The sequence below is a fragment of the Brachypodium distachyon genome, chromosome 4, assembly GCF_000005505.3.
Source record: "Brachypodium distachyon strain Bd21 chromosome 4, Brachypodium_distachyon_v3.0, whole genome shotgun sequence".
NCBI classification, from domain to species: domain Eukaryota; kingdom Viridiplantae; phylum Streptophyta; class Magnoliopsida; order Poales; family Poaceae; genus Brachypodium; species Brachypodium distachyon.
The window spans coordinates 23,428,083-23,442,881 of record NC_016134.3 but is presented as its reverse complement, the minus strand read 5'-3'; the positions used below and the strand labels follow the sequence as shown (position 1 = coordinate 23,442,881).

The window sequence follows — 14,799 nt, the reverse complement described above, 5'->3', positions numbered from 1 at the left end:
AAAAGCAGTCGTGCCCCACGCCCCAGTTCTATCTTCCTTTACGAAGCTCGCATCGGTTTGGATCAGCACGGTACCAGGGGGAGGAGGATTCCAGAACGAAACGCCAGGTTGCGGCTTCAAACCCTTCACTCTGCCCTCCACCAGTAGCTTCCCTTTGCCTGTCGGGGAGCAAATGCTCAGCGGCTGCTGATGGTAGCGTGCGAAAGAGAGCAAGAAACCTTCAGAGTCAGTGACAGACATATCCCCTTTAGCACAGATGATATCGTTACGCAGTTCCCAGCATCTCCACCAGAGAAGCAGAACGTTTGATCTCATATCCGCATTTAATTGATCGAGAAGGACAAGGACCCAGTCCCTACCATTATCGCCCAGGAGGGTTTCGCTCGGGAGCGACCAGTGCCTTCTCATGACCTCTCGTGGGGCTTTAGCTTTTGTACACCTAATAACAGCATGGTGGTAGTCTTCTTCCTCCATCCCACAAATGGTGCATTATGGGAGTTCCTTCTTAAAACGCTTGCTGCGATTCTGCTGGACCGCAAGAGCCCCATTCGCCAGTTTCCAACCAAAAACCCAGACTTTAGGGGGCACATTACATTTCCAGATCAAGTTCCACAAGCTTCTGTCTCCCGACGGGTTCAGGCTAGAGCCAAGGGGCTGAGCATTATACTTTCTCTCTGTCGCAAGGTTGTAGGCGCTCTTCACAGTGAACACCCCTGATTTCTCCGGAAGCCAGGCAACAACATCATTTCCTTCAAAATTCGGAATTCTGATGCTAAGAATATCCTCCGCATCTATTGGGTGCATGATTTCCCGAATCAGGTTCTCGTCCCAACTTTTCATATTCTGGTTCATCAATTGGGAGACCCAACGAAGTCTCGACCGGCCCCTAATGATTGGCATTTTAAGACCATTTCTGGGGATCCAATTATCTCTCCAGATTCTTATCTTTTCCCCACCATTGACCCTCCAGACAATCCCTTCTTTTAACAACTCCAGACCATGAGAAATTCCCTGCCAACTAGGGGAGGCATTTTGGATGAAAGCCGTATCTGTCAGAATTCCATGTGGATAGTACCTGGCCTTTAGGACCCTGGCGCACAGACTCTCCGGGTTATTTAACAGCCTCCAGGCCTGTCTAGCAAGCAGGGCCTGGTTAAACAGTTGTAAATCCCTAAAACCCACTCCCCCCCTGCACTTTGGTCAAATTAATTTGTCCCACGCCAACCAATGGACTTTCCGCGTGTCTTTCTCATCTCCCCACCAGAAGTTTCTGATCTGCTGCATAAGACTCTCGCATAGGGACGCCGAGAACTTGAACACACTCATCGAATAGGTAGGGATTGCTTGGAGGACCGACTTAATCAACACATCTTTTCCAGCAGCCGACAAGTGTCTCTCTATCCAGTCCCCCACCCGTTTGCTAACCTTATCACTGATGGATTGGAATTTACCATTTTTCATTCTCCCTTCAGGAATCGGCAGGCCCAGATAGGTTTCATCAAAATCCATGTTCGAAACCGCCAGAATATTGGCCACAGTTGCCCGGTCCCCGTCCAAGCAGTTCTGGCCCATAAGCAGGGAACATTTCGTCGGGCTTAGACTTTGGCCCGTGCCGGCCTCATACCTTTTAAGGGTGTTTTTGATCCTCGTGGCCTGCACCCGATCAGCCTTGAAGAACAGAATGTTGTCATCAGCGAAGAGTAGGTTGGAGATCCCCGGGGCGTTTCTACACACTTTAAGCTCCTCCACATTCCCTTTCATAACCTCCCTGTTCAAAAGTGAGGCCAGGCCGTCCGCTACAAACAAGAATAGGAACGGGGATAGGGGATCCCCATGACGCAGGCCTCTACTCGGCACAAATTGATCCAGTAAGCTCCCGTTAAATTTAACAGAATACCTGACCGTGGCCACACAGCACATGACCCAAAAGATCCACTTCTCATTGAAGCCCTTGCACCGGAGAGCCTCTTTCAGAAAGCTCCAGTCCACTCTATCGTAAGCCTTTGCCAGATCGAGTTTAAATGCGCAGAACTTGCCAGTTTTTGACGCGCTGTTCTTAATAGCATGGAGGCACTCAAAGGAAATGAGCGCATTATCGGTGATCATTCTTCCCGGAACAAAAGCACTTTGAGATGGGCCAATAATCTCATCCAGGATCGGTCTGAGCCTGTTGACCAAGCACTTAGACACAATTTTGTATATCACATTACATAGGCTAATGGGCCGCAAATCCTTGATATTTTCAGGGTTGGTTTTCTTCGGGATTAGGACAATGGTCGTGTCATTAACACCCGTCGGCATGCTGGCAGTACTAAAGAAGGTAGCCACTGCATTCACCACATCAAATTTACAAATCCCCCAGTGGCGCTGGAAGAACCGAGCCGGGAAACCGTCCAGACCAAGGGCCTTCAGTGGTCCAATTTGGAATAAAGCATCACCTATCTCTTCCTCCGTAAAATCTTTGCACAGACAGTCATTCATCGCTTCCGACACATTACACTCCAGGGCCTCAGTGACCAAACTTGGCCTCACCGTGTCATCTTTGTTGTACAGATCAGTAAAGAAATCCTGGACTATGTTATCCATTTCTTCCTGGTTCTCAGTGCTGACCCCCGCCCCGTCCTGGAGCCGCTTCACCCTGTTCTTCTTAGCCCTCCACGACGCCTTCCTGTGAAAAAAGGCCGTATTTCTATAGCCCGCTTGGATCCAGCCCACTCTAGATCTTTGATGCCAACTTATCTCCTCTTTTTCCAACAGCCCATCAATCTCTTTTCTAATCTTCAGACAAGTTTGGCTACCTCCTCTGCCATTAGTTCTCTCCGCCTGCTCAAGCACTCGCCTCTTTTTCTTGATCTGTTTTCTAATAGAACCTACTGTTTTTTCACTCCATTCGTGCAGGGAGCCCATCACTCCCGTTAAGACATCCCTTACACCCCCAAGGTCTCTTGGTTTCGTATGGCGCTCCCAAGCCTCCTTCACCACATCCTGCAGGTTGGCTTCTCTCTCCCAAAACACTTCATATCTCAGGGCAGGTTTCTGGCGCCGAAAGTTGGGGTCCCTTTCCAAAGAGAGCAGGATTGGGCAATGATCTGATCTAATTCTCACGAAGTTAGCAAGACTATGGCTAACATTGTTATGGCTCCTATCACATTTGCACAAAATGACTCCTTCACGCTCCTTCAGGAGGTTGCGGATCGCATCCACAGTATTGCAGTACTTGGACAAGTTCGGCTTTGCATGGTCGACAAGGGCCAGGACCTCAGAGCAATCCGTTTCAACCGTGAATGGCAGTGTTGAGAACTGCAGCGCAAGGTGGATGCCTTCTTCGCACGCGGTGAGCTCGGCATCCAGCGGATCACTGCACGATCGTAGGTTTTGACAGGCTGCAAGGCCACAGTTGCCCTCACTGTCATGAAGCACACATCCGATGCCCGCAGCTGCTGTCTCATAGCAGTAAGAGCCGTCAACATTGAGCTTCAGGTGTTCGGTGTCCGGCTTTTTCCAAGGGGCTTTTGCATTGTCCACACCAGATGGGCTTTGACGATACTTAGGTAGAAACGCAGCCATATTGATGGGCTGCTTTCCTTTTAAATCAGGCCCTGTGTGGTTCTGTTTAAGCAGGAGCAAGGTTTCAATGTAGCTGTTGAGAAAACTCCGCGAGACTTCAGTCGGAGGAGCCGGCTTGTCATGTGTCACTTCACTATGAACATACCATATACGCCACAGTGTCATCATGATCACCACTCGTTGTTCCACATTGAAGCGTCCCAGAAGGACCAGGATCCATTCTCCGAAATTACCAATCAGTTTCAGGTCGGACAGATTCCAATCAGTGCACATGGCCAGCCAAAGACGCGTAGCATGGGGGCAACAGATTAATGCATGAAACGAGTCCTCAGAATTTGCACCGCAGATTGGACAATTGGGTAGAGTTTTCACATTTCTATGCCGGAGATTAGCCTGGGTAGAGAGGGAGTTTCTACCCACTTTTCACGCAAAGATCTGCACTTTTTTCGGTACCGGCGTTTTCCAAATCAGATCCCAAGCCGGCCATCTGCCATCTGCGATACCACTATAAGCACCTACATTATCCTCAATCATCTGCGCGCGAAGACCAAGTTGATAAGCACTCTTGACCGTGAAGCAGCCTGTTTTCTCGGGCTGCCAAGCCAATCTATCTGCAAGCATTCCCTGGCCGCCCCCGACCTCGCCCTGGCCGCCTCCATGGCCGCCCCCGACCGCACCGGTCCATAGCTCCATCCGGCAAATCGTTTCCCTGAATCGGCTCGTTGATTGATGAGGATTGAATCTCAGACTTTAATTTGAGAAAAAACGGTTTGGAATTTGGAGACTGGATGGAGATTTAATCAGGCATATGCGTAGTGTTCTTGCCTTTTCTTGTCGTGTGGGAGGAGAAAGATGAAGGAGCTGGGTTGGGCTGGGCTAGATGGGCCAGATGTAGAGATTCGGTTTTACGGATTAGGTATTCAGGATTTGGTCCGCGTGTGTCAAATTGGAACAGAAAAAACGAGATCGGTAGACCGAATATGCATTTTTTTCAGGTTAGAAAATTCGGTAACGGCTAGAGTTGCTCTAAGGTTGCCTAGTCTTTTGCGTTGGGCAATCCTTTCATGGCTAGGCTGGTGGGGAATGTGATTCAAGCTAATCCTACTAGTGGACAAACCTTTGAGGAGTTCATGATAGACTTGATGAAATCTAGCAGTGACAATAGATATATGTTGGCCAAAGAATATAGAGGAACCCATTGTACAAAAACCAGATGATAGTGCTGACATTGTCCCTGTGGAATCCAATTCCTAGTAGAGCCATATTTCATCTGAAGCTGCAGAGAAGAGGTGGTATGATAGGAGGAACATCAGAATTAGTGACACCGCATCCTAGGAAATAGTGGAAGGAGGAACAAACATTCTTGATGATTCAGAACAAGATATACCTATCTCCGAGTGAGTGATGAAGACTTTCTGAACTACTCCCTCCGATTCTAAATTCTTGTCATAGTTCTAGTTCTTTAAACTAAAACCAGGATAAGAATTTAGAATTAGAGGGAGTACATGCGAAGTTAGCTGGTCAGGTTGATAGTCCACAAGTACGGAGCAAAGGATCAGAGACCAAGTAGATGGCAAAATCAGAATGAATGGAGAGCAGAGCAACAACAAGCCTCAAGATCTTCACAATTGACAAATCTAGAACTATACATGACATGGATCTCTTAAAGTAACCAGGAAATTGGCAGGTGTTAATTTGGTACCAAAGCGGTGGTAATAAGTTACGGTTTTGATATTTCTTAGACGACTGAGAAATAACTATTTCTGATTTGATAATGATAACATTTTGATTCAATCATTGAGATTCGTGTAAGATTAATGTAAGTCCGATGGATAAGAAAATCTTCATTGGATGACTACGATTGTCGACTGAGAAATAACTGTTTCTTAGGCGACTGAGAATTAGACCCTCCCAATAAGTTACTAGGGGGTAACTTCTAAGATGAAAAACATCCTCGAAACTTACTCATATCACAATCTGAACTTACTCATATGTTATCTGGATTCTGGGATCTCGTCGGAACAAAACCGACGGTAATAAATAAAGTGCGCAGTTTGATAGTTAAAATATTTTCAATTTCCTGATTTAGAAAGATACAACTATTTTGTCTTTTATGCAAAAAAAAATCCTCATGTGGACTCTCTCTCCCTTTGCAAATGGAACTCAGCCCGTTTGATAACCATCCTTTCATTTCATTTGGTAGAAATGAAATGAAATCCAATTTTTGATAGGATTTCATTTGGTTGAATTTGAATTCATTGTTCAAAAATCATGTTTGTCTACTATATGGATTTGTAGAGTGAGAGACAATTCCAGATAAATGATGGTTTTTGGACAGGAATTGGGATTAGTTATAATACAATTCCAGGAAATTTGAGATTGAATTCCCGTGACCAATTCCGTGCCAACCAAACAAGTTTGTTTCCAGAATTCGAAATGAATTCTTGAATTCTAAGCTCAAATGATGGGTACCAAACGAGCTGCTAGTGTAAAAGCAGGGAATACCGAACTAGCATTACAGAAAACATGGCGTGAAAAATAACCAGTGACACAACATATGCATCATGTGGCCTATGTTCAACTAAAACCGTACGCACGACCAGTCACGTTTTAGCCCAACCCATACAAATTTGGATTAAACAAGAAAATTCATAACCTAGCTCACGATATAATGCAGCAGTAGGTGTTTTGGCCTACTATATTTCCCCTAAAAAACAAATTATACGGTAGCAAGCGAGTAACTCGGAACTTCGAAATATGGTTAAGAGACGTCACTACTAGTTGTTTTTCTAGAAAAGGAAAAACCATGCCTCTGCATTGGTCGATGCACACAACCATTTTATTGCAATGTAAAAGAAACTAAGTCGTACAATTCACGGAACAAAGAGCGTGGATTCGAAATATGCCAATGGAAACTATCTAACATAGCGAGAAATGTATATGTATTTTCGTAGTAACGTTCAGAATTTCGTATGGAAAAACCATAACTTAACCCTGTGGAAGAGGGTGATGCACTTCAAATAGGGTCGAATGCAGAAAACTAATAGCTGATGGGCCACAACCCACAAAGCAACAAAACAAGCATACGTCGGGCCTGCCGTCCAGGACATGGTCCTCACCCATTTCTATGCAGCGACATATTCACGTGCACCATGTCCATAGACCCAGAAACCAAGCCAGAGGAAAGAAACAGGACACTATTTTTTGGTTATAACTCGTGCCATCAACATTATAGAGATTTCATCAATATCAAGCAAATAAATGCTACATCCGGATGTGTTTTCACGAGATATACTCCTATCTTTAAAAAAAATCCAGTTACGTTACGGTCTTCATTTCTTAATAATGACATCCAATGCAAATAATATATATAAAAAATTTATAGGCACTAATTAAGAAAAGATCCGGATGTTGTGTAACCCAACTGAAGAACTCTGTACTTCATGTTCATGAATACTACCTTTAGTCCATGCAGCCAAAAGAGAACTTAGCCGCTGTATTTCATGAAGAAAATCTCGAAGAGATTATTCCAGAAAAGGCTTATACACAACAATATACTTACAAAATCCACGCATAGACTGAAATGGTTTGGGTTATCTTTCTGAAAAAAGAAACAAGCCTGTGATAGCCAGTATCCTCACCTCACCCAGAACCCACCAATCACAGCGCTCCTTTGTATTCTCTCCGAGATGAACCCCTACAAGACCACAACCAGAATTTTTCACAACACAAAAGGGCACACGGACAACATACCCTGGAGTCTCCACACCACCACCAAGTACAATCCTGCCACTAAACCCCATCCACTCCCTTATCATCGTTTCCCTCCCTCTCCTTCCCCTCTTCCGTTCGTTCTCAGGCCCCCCTCTCTCTGCCTGCCATGGCAAATGCTTCTCTCCAATCCTTCCTTCTTCAGCACCACCAATCTTTCCACAACAACAGCACCCATGAAGGCCCCTCTTCTGTAATCCTCAAGCTCACCTCCAGCACCAGCATTTCCTTCAAGCTCTTCTCCAGCACCTCCTCCTCGGTGAGCACAGCATCAACCGCCAACACATCAGCGCCAACTCCAGTCGCTGCTGCCGCCGCAACAACCTCACCCCCTACGCCCTCCCTGGAGCTCCTAGGCCAGCAGCTTGCGGACGGAGATTATCGCCAAGCTGACGAGACCACCCGCGCACTCCTCATCCACCTCGCGGGCGAGCCTGCACGTCGTCGAGGGTATGTTTTCTTCTCGGAGGTCCAATTTATCTCCGTGGAGGACCTCCGTGCCATTGATATGCTCTGGCTGGAGCATAGCAACCGCAAGTTTGGATACAGCGTACAGCGACGGCTTTGGGAGAAGTCGCTGCGTGACTACACCCGCTTCTTTATCAAGGTTGGCTGGATGAAGAAGCTGGACACTGAAGTGGAGCAGTTCAACTACAGGGCCTTCCCTGATGAGTTCATATGGGAGCTGAATGATGACACCCCAGAGGGCCATCTGCCTCTCACCAATGCCCTCAGAGGAACACGGCTCCTAGGCAACATATTCACTCACCCTGCCTTTGAGTGTGAAGAAGAGGAAGCAGCAGGAGAGGAGAATGAGACAGGTACTACCACTGGTCAGAATAAGGATGACATCAAAGGGAGGGGGAGGCCAAAGATTATAACAGATTTCAAGCCTGACTACTCCTTTTAAGGACAGCAAACCTCGTGGAAGTTTGTGATGCAGAGATGTTGTCATGGTGCGATTGATTTAAAAAGTCATGTGTCTGTAGTTCCTTTTGGTTGCGTTTGTACTAAACATGCATGGAAATTTGTGACAGAATATTATAAAGATAATTGTTCGAGAAGCTGTTTGCTCTGCACACGAATGATGCATACAAACATGCAAAGGGAAAACAGCCTGCAGAGGACAAAGCTAAATTATAAAAAACTGGGGAAAGCATGGAATGCTATGTTTCTTTGCAATCGATGGCTCTACTGATGCATGCAAATGTCATGCGAAGATTCACATGTACTTGTTCCCTTTTCCGTCCATGCGCTACTTAAAAATTAGGTGCAGACGACCATGTCATTTTGGGACAACAAACAGTCCAACAGGTAGGGAAAAAGTTTGTTTATGAAAAAAGAGCACCAGTTTTCAGGGGATCATCTTCACTTGTTTCCTTGCAAGTGATTGTGATTGATAATAGCGAGAAAAACTTTGGAGATATGTTGACAATTAGATGAGTCTCTAAAATCTGATGAGCTTTTCAGATAAAATTACCATAAACTTCTGCTTTCATGCGCAAGGACAGACCCTCCGGGTATGTTGATGTGAGCCATCACATGTGAGCCGCTCATCTGTCTGCATGTACAAGCATGCTCCTGGATTCTGAAACAGCAGCAACCAAAATTAGTTCAATGCTTAAGTTTATTCATCAATACTCTTACTTAACCATATCCAGCACATGATGTCCACCCAAATAGGAATTAGTGATGCAAGTATCAGCAATGGAAATATACTGAAACTGGTGACTATATGCCTTATATTTTTGGGTAAATAAATGGAAGAATTAGAAACCGAGGGTTAAAATCCTTTTCTTCTTCTGGTCCCTTTCCAAGGTGCAAATACTCTATTGACAAGCCACGTGGCAGAGCCAGCATTGCCTAAAAGATGGTGTCATGGGCGTTGGGTCCCTCTTCCTTATACTTTTGGGAAAAGAAATGGAAGAATTAGAAACTTAGGGTAAAATCCTTTTTTTTCTGGCCCTTCGCCAAGATGCAAATACTCAATACTGATATGCCACGTGGCAGAGACAGCGTTGCCTAAAAGATTGTATCATGAGCGTCGAGTTGAGGCAGAAATGATTAGGAAAATAAGGATAGACATATATATTAGTTTCTAGGGTGTGGTATCAAGCCTTCCTTCTAGGCACACCATAATTAAGCAATAGATTAGTTCGAAAGACACAAGCAAAACGACCATAGCCCCTCTAACCACGCCAGCGATTAGGTCCTGGTGGCTGGTAGATCGTAGATGAGGACCAGTGCCCTATCCATGGTCTCCAAACCATTACCAGCTACTGCACTTGACAGGTTGGGCAAAAGCTCTAGACTAAACGATAGGGCTTCGCAGAGAGAAAGATCGTTGGTGCCGACTGAAGCCAACAAAATCTTATCTGCTGATCCATTTCTCGACAATGGTAAGACCACCCAAAAAGGCCAACTGTTGTATATATCGTAGATATGCCCCCACCCCTATGTAACACTAAATGATTAGACTTCGAAATTCCTCGTGCTATGAAAAAGACCACCTCATTAGGGTCAAGGAAGGAAAACCAATATATCTAGGCCCTTCGCTAAAATATTTTGACAATTTTAAAGCAATACATTTTGTGTCAGCCTTCAATTGCCAAGCGGTTAGAGGCGTGTCATTTTGTATTAGAAGAAGATCGCTGAGGAAGCACAAAAGTTTACAAAGTGAAACCAAACAAAGCCAGCAACAAGAAAAGAACCAAAAGGATCTAAGCGCCGGATCCTAAAAGCTAACAACAAACCAAAAGAAAACAAGGGCAAAGGAAACTACAGCTAGGGCCTTACTACACTACACCATGTCTGAAGCTGCTAATATGGGGTTCTGGTGTGCAATCTAAATATAGTTAGTTGCACCGAAATCATTCGGTAGAATATTTTGGAAGGCAATGAAGTGCTTCAAGCGCATGTCTTCATTGAATGTAGGCTTTAAGATAGATTTAGATGAATGTTTTTGTTTTTATGTTAGTTTCTTTCTGCAGATCATGGCGCTAGATGTGTTGCTTCCAACTGAAGATGAATAGGGTTAATTTAAATGATTTTGTGAGCATGTATGCGTGTTTTCACACACGCAAGAGATTAAGCTTTCTAGATAGCCATGATTTTTCATGATCCAGAAAATATTATATGCGCAGCCGCAACAAGATACAACTAAAAGATTGTAAGTCATGAAGCCATTAAGCCACATGTACTGTACTACGTTAAACTGCAAATGTGTGATTCCTTTTTTGAGATGGACACATTTTCTTTATCTGTAAAGGTTGAGATGGACACATTGCTGAGGCCAAAAGGAGTAAGGGAAAACTATATGACCAGGGTTGGTTCACAGCACATAATTGTTAGTAAAATGGTAGGATCTAATATCAACCTTCTGAAATTGTAAGTATGTATATAAGTCAGTTGCAGCATAACTTCCATGGAGATGGCCGAGATATAACATGGTGCATATAACCAGATTCAAAAAATGCTGTTGGTTGACTATTTTGAGGAAGTGACCAATGGGCAACACAGTTTAGATCAGAAGTATACACTAGGACTTAATGCATAAAAACATAGTATAAAACTTTCCTTCTATTTTTCTAGGTAGAGCCTCATAACAGTTTGCATGTGGTCAAACAGCATAAATATACAGGAGATAACCATTACGTAAGATATCAGCAAATTCAAAGTCATACCAAACTTGTTGGAGCTTCGTCTACAACTTCGGCGGGTTGATCTGGTCCAAGACTGGGGAAGCAACCACTTCTGCATCTCATATATTTCTGTAAACTGGTTTCAGCAATAACCATAAGCAACATTGTTTTATTTTATTTCCGAATTGAAAGTAATCACACAAGAAGGCCAGCATAATTCCATTTCAAATAAGACTCTACAGCCAAAGTGTCCTTGTGCTGATGTGCGACATATCAGAATTTGTTTAAAATAAAAGTGTGCCAGTAACCGGCAATATCAAAGAAGCAAGTATGCAAGAACCATAAGCAAATGTGTAACACAGTACCATTTGGAAATGATAAAGAAGACCAAATTACTCTGATTAATGATTAATTCACTGACAAAATAATCAAAATCAAACTGGTAATAGCAAAGTCTCATATGAGGTCCGGGATGATTTCTCTGAAGAATCTACATGTTCAAATACCGCCTTCAGTAAATTATAGGGACCTTTAAGTTAACTATATTTTATATTGGAATGTAATTCACCACTTCAGTTTTCCCCTTGTCATTTACTCCCTCCAATCCATATTAATTGTCAAAATATTACATGTATCTAGACGTATTTTAGGCATAGATACATCCATATTTGGGCAAATTTGAGACAATTAATATGGATCGGAGGGAGTACCTAACTACTGCTAGAATTGTTTCATTTAATCAAGTAAGCGGTAACTGGTAATATCAAAATTTGGATGGCTGTGCAGATCTGAAACTTCTCCAACAAAGAGAATGTTCCCACATTCAAATTGGGTAACTAGGTATGGCAAGTAACCTCTGTAGCCCTAGGATAGAGCAAAACAGCTGATAGGCAACAGGGCCTGCTTGAAAACCCGGTCAGACAAAACCGGGGTAAAAGTATAAGTACCGGTCCATGTCAACTTCAAAATATCAGTTCATCATCAACTTTCATCTAAGGAACAATCTACTACAGACTATTCGACCAAACAATTAACTAGATCGAAGTGCGGTCATGCAAAAAGTAGTTATACACAACTAATAACAATAGATCTTGATACATGACTAGTCAGTCAAACTAATTATTCTAGCAGGAGCAAACAATTGATGATTAGCAAGCAAACAGCGCTATCCGACAAAGAGAACTCCCTCCGTTCCTCAATTATTGTCGTTATTTTAGTACAAATTTGAACTAAAACAACGACAAGAATTTAGGAACGGAGGGAGTATTAGTGAAAGATGAGTATTAGCAAGATTAAATAGTTTATATAAACTTACATCTGACATTTGTTCAACTCAGAAAGCCTGCTCGGAACACATGATTGTCCTTTTGCTCTACACGTGGAACTACACGGTTCTCCCTGCCTGAATATCAAATGTGATTTCAGAAAGAAATTCCCATGGACTTCATTCACTGGCCTACATATAGAGCTAGAACTGGAAAAACCTTACCTTCCCACAATGACGCTTATACCAGCCAACCTTGATCCATAATTAGAATCAGTTGATCCTGCTAAATAGTTTTACATAATCACTTCCTAATCCTAATGCATAATTCAAGAAGCTAGCACCTTGTGTGATTACTGATAACCAGGCTCAGCTCAGAATAAGCATGAAACTGAAGAACAGGCTGATCAGAGGTTTAATTATCTTGTTTTCTCTGCACAGAGTGCACGGCACACCCACATCTAACGCAAAAAAAGGAGAATAAAAAACAAAACAAAACAGCCCACACAAGTACCATTTGGAAATTCAGGTTACCATCCTGTCTGCCAAAACTCCAGCAACTTCCCTACTCCCACATTACCATGTGCTCCAATGAAGCTCCTCGTATGAATTTTTAACATATTATAACTAACTGATTGAATCAAAGTATCAAACTAACAGAAAATGAGCTAATATACTGAGTCAGTGAAATAGATAAGACGATGACAAACTCTGCATGCGCGGATGCGCCCAATATGCCCATGATGTGCTATACTCCTTAATATAGGGGATATCTTATTATTAGAGCGACTTAACAATATTTCACTAAATTGTCAGGGTACGTAAATTCAGAAATTCAAGATGGTCAGATCAATTACAGATCCAAATATTTATTTTTGGATTCAGGCATAAATTCACAAATTTATAGCTGCATATTCAGTAGTCATGAAAAATCGTTTATCGTTGCAGCTTCAGTCACAAACTTACAATTTCCAATTGTCTCATAGCCCATATGTTTCGTTTTAGTGTGGCTAGTGCTGGCTGCTGCTATACGGTCGACCACAACTGAACTGGTTTGGCCTTTGTGAACTAAGCTAAGTCACTACTCATGGCTCGTATCTACTCTTGGTGGGCAGTTGAATCTGAATCTCATAGCACTATTTAAACAATTTAGATATGCCGGACTGATCATGAACAGATGCTGTACCTAGAGAGTGCGGACGTGCGGTTATGTAGCTAAGATGCAAGAATACTATGCGTACCTGATAAATTTTGCTGAACCATGAAGCAATGATGGAAATCACTCACATATGCGTTTTCATGGACCTGGTTGATTCAAAGAACAAGATTGAAAAAAAAATCAAAAATTGTTGACCAGATTTTTTTTTCACATGTAGTTGCTGTCATTATAAAATGCTAGATCGCCAGAAGAATAAGATGCAACCAGGATGGATATGCACTCGACCTCTGTTCCTTATTTCAGATGTTAATGTGAAAAGTGTCCTCAAATATTCATGTCAGAATGCTAAGAAAGAACCAGTACCACGCTTGCAGAACTATGGCGGCATCTTCCCATGCAGAAATCGAAGATATTGGCGTAAGTTCCTAGAGGACAATGAACTGTAAACTTCTTCCAACAAATTATACTCCGTAGTATTTTAGATTCATGAAACAATGCCTACAGGCACTTACCAGCAGTAACTGGCTTAGCTACCTTCAACTTCAGAACATCTCTTTCCTTGGTCTGTCAGAAGGATGAGTGAATAATTTAGGAAATAACTCAGTTCTGTAGTCTTTGTTTGAAAATTCCAGTACTGCTAGTAAGAATTTACCCTGGAAGGATCCAAGCAGCAGGAAACACAATACTCATAAGAGTTGCAGCACTGTAAATCAAGTTTGCAGCCCCTGGATGGTGCCATTAGCTGCGTTAGATTTACAAGGTTACCCTTTTTATAATGCACTGCTGTTATAGATAATTTGTGCAACAAAAGCAAAGTAACTCACTGACAGGAAAAGCGTGCTCCTGTTCTTGGGCAGCAGTGTGACCATGGATCGATTGAAAGGGAAGAGCATACGTAACCTATAAAAAATTGTGTTCTATTAGAGAAACAAAGGCTATAAGGGAACACAGGGTTCATAAGACAGTATATCGAAGCAAGAGAGAGACGCAGGTGTACTACCATTATCATCTGAAATCAAATGCCGTCCTTGGACAGTCCTCCTGCACATAATGGGTGCAGCAAACCCAGTTTCCTTCCTAAAGTAGACTTAAAAATGAAGTTATGCAATTAGAATTAGTGAAATGCGATAGTTCAGAGATCCGGGACAGCGACTACGAGAGCATTTGCACTTCTAGAACGCGACGCTGGAGCGAGGGGTTTCCGGGGAACGGATCTCACTCACCGGATGGCGGAGACGGGTGCGGGAAGACAGGCGCAGAAGGCAGCGACGGCGCAGAGGACCTTGGGGAGGAAGAGGAGGCTTGGATTCGCCATCCGGTCGGGGAGGGAGGCTGGGGGCGGGGTGGGCGGAGAAGAAGCGGAAAGTGTCCGCGTCGCCGGTTTGGGCTGCGCGCGT

The 14,799-nt window shown here is 43.4% G+C and overlaps 2 protein-coding genes across 6 annotated transcripts; one reads left to right on the top strand and one right to left on the bottom strand.

Moving 5' to 3' along the window:
• The first annotated feature begins 7,276 nt into the window (after nucleotides 1-7,276).
• On the top strand, nucleotides 7,277-8,402 carry LOC100837008 (tetrapyrrole-binding protein, chloroplastic). The gene has a single exon (XM_003577572.4). The coding sequence runs from the start codon at nucleotides 7,448-7,450 to the stop codon at nucleotides 8,246-8,248; it is 801 nt and encodes a 266-aa protein (XP_003577620.1). The 5' UTR covers nucleotides 7,277-7,447; the 3' UTR covers nucleotides 8,249-8,402.
• A 224-nt stretch (nucleotides 8,403-8,626) lies between these two features.
• On the bottom strand, nucleotides 8,627-14,799 carry LOC100836694. Of its 5 annotated transcripts, none has more exons than XM_014903223.2 (11): nucleotides 14,626-14,799; nucleotides 14,403-14,479; nucleotides 14,227-14,302; nucleotides 14,055-14,127; nucleotides 13,915-13,966; nucleotides 13,766-13,827; nucleotides 13,485-13,548; nucleotides 12,469-12,529; nucleotides 12,295-12,381; nucleotides 11,022-11,115; nucleotides 8,627-8,926 (listed from the first exon to the last, which is right to left on the bottom strand). In XM_014903223.2, the coding sequence occupies exons 1-11, from the start codon at nucleotides 14,715-14,717 to the stop codon at nucleotides 8,834-8,836; spliced, it is 831 nt and encodes a 276-aa protein (XP_014758709.1). In that variant the 5' UTR covers nucleotides 14,718-14,799; the 3' UTR covers nucleotides 8,627-8,833. The 5 variants fall into 5 exon arrangements, with proteins under 5 accessions (XP_014758709.1, XP_003577619.1, XP_010237765.1 ...); XM_003577571.4 differs by having other exon boundaries at nucleotides 12,469-12,526; nucleotides 14,626-14,797; XM_010239463.3 differs by having other exon boundaries at nucleotides 14,055-14,144; nucleotides 14,231-14,302; nucleotides 14,626-14,698.

Excerpts from the sequence above, each read along its gene's own strand:
- LOC100837008 (XM_003577572.4), top strand. The coding sequence starts at position 7,448 with ATGGCAAATGCTTCTCTCCAATCCTTCCTTCTTCAGCACCACCAATCT.
- LOC100836694 (XM_014903223.2), bottom strand. The coding sequence starts at position 14,717 with ATGGCGAATCCAAGCCTCCTCTTCCTCCCCAAGGTCCTCTGCGCCGTC. Across the intron at positions 11,116-12,294 it reads GAGTTGAACAAATGTCAGAT|TTTACAGAAATATATGAGAT; the intron begins GTAAGTTTATAT and ends TGCTGAAACCAG. Across the intron at positions 8,927-11,021 it reads ACGAAGCTCCAACAAGTTTG|AATCCAGGAGCATGCTTGTA; the intron begins GTATGACTTTGA and ends CTGCTGTTTCAG.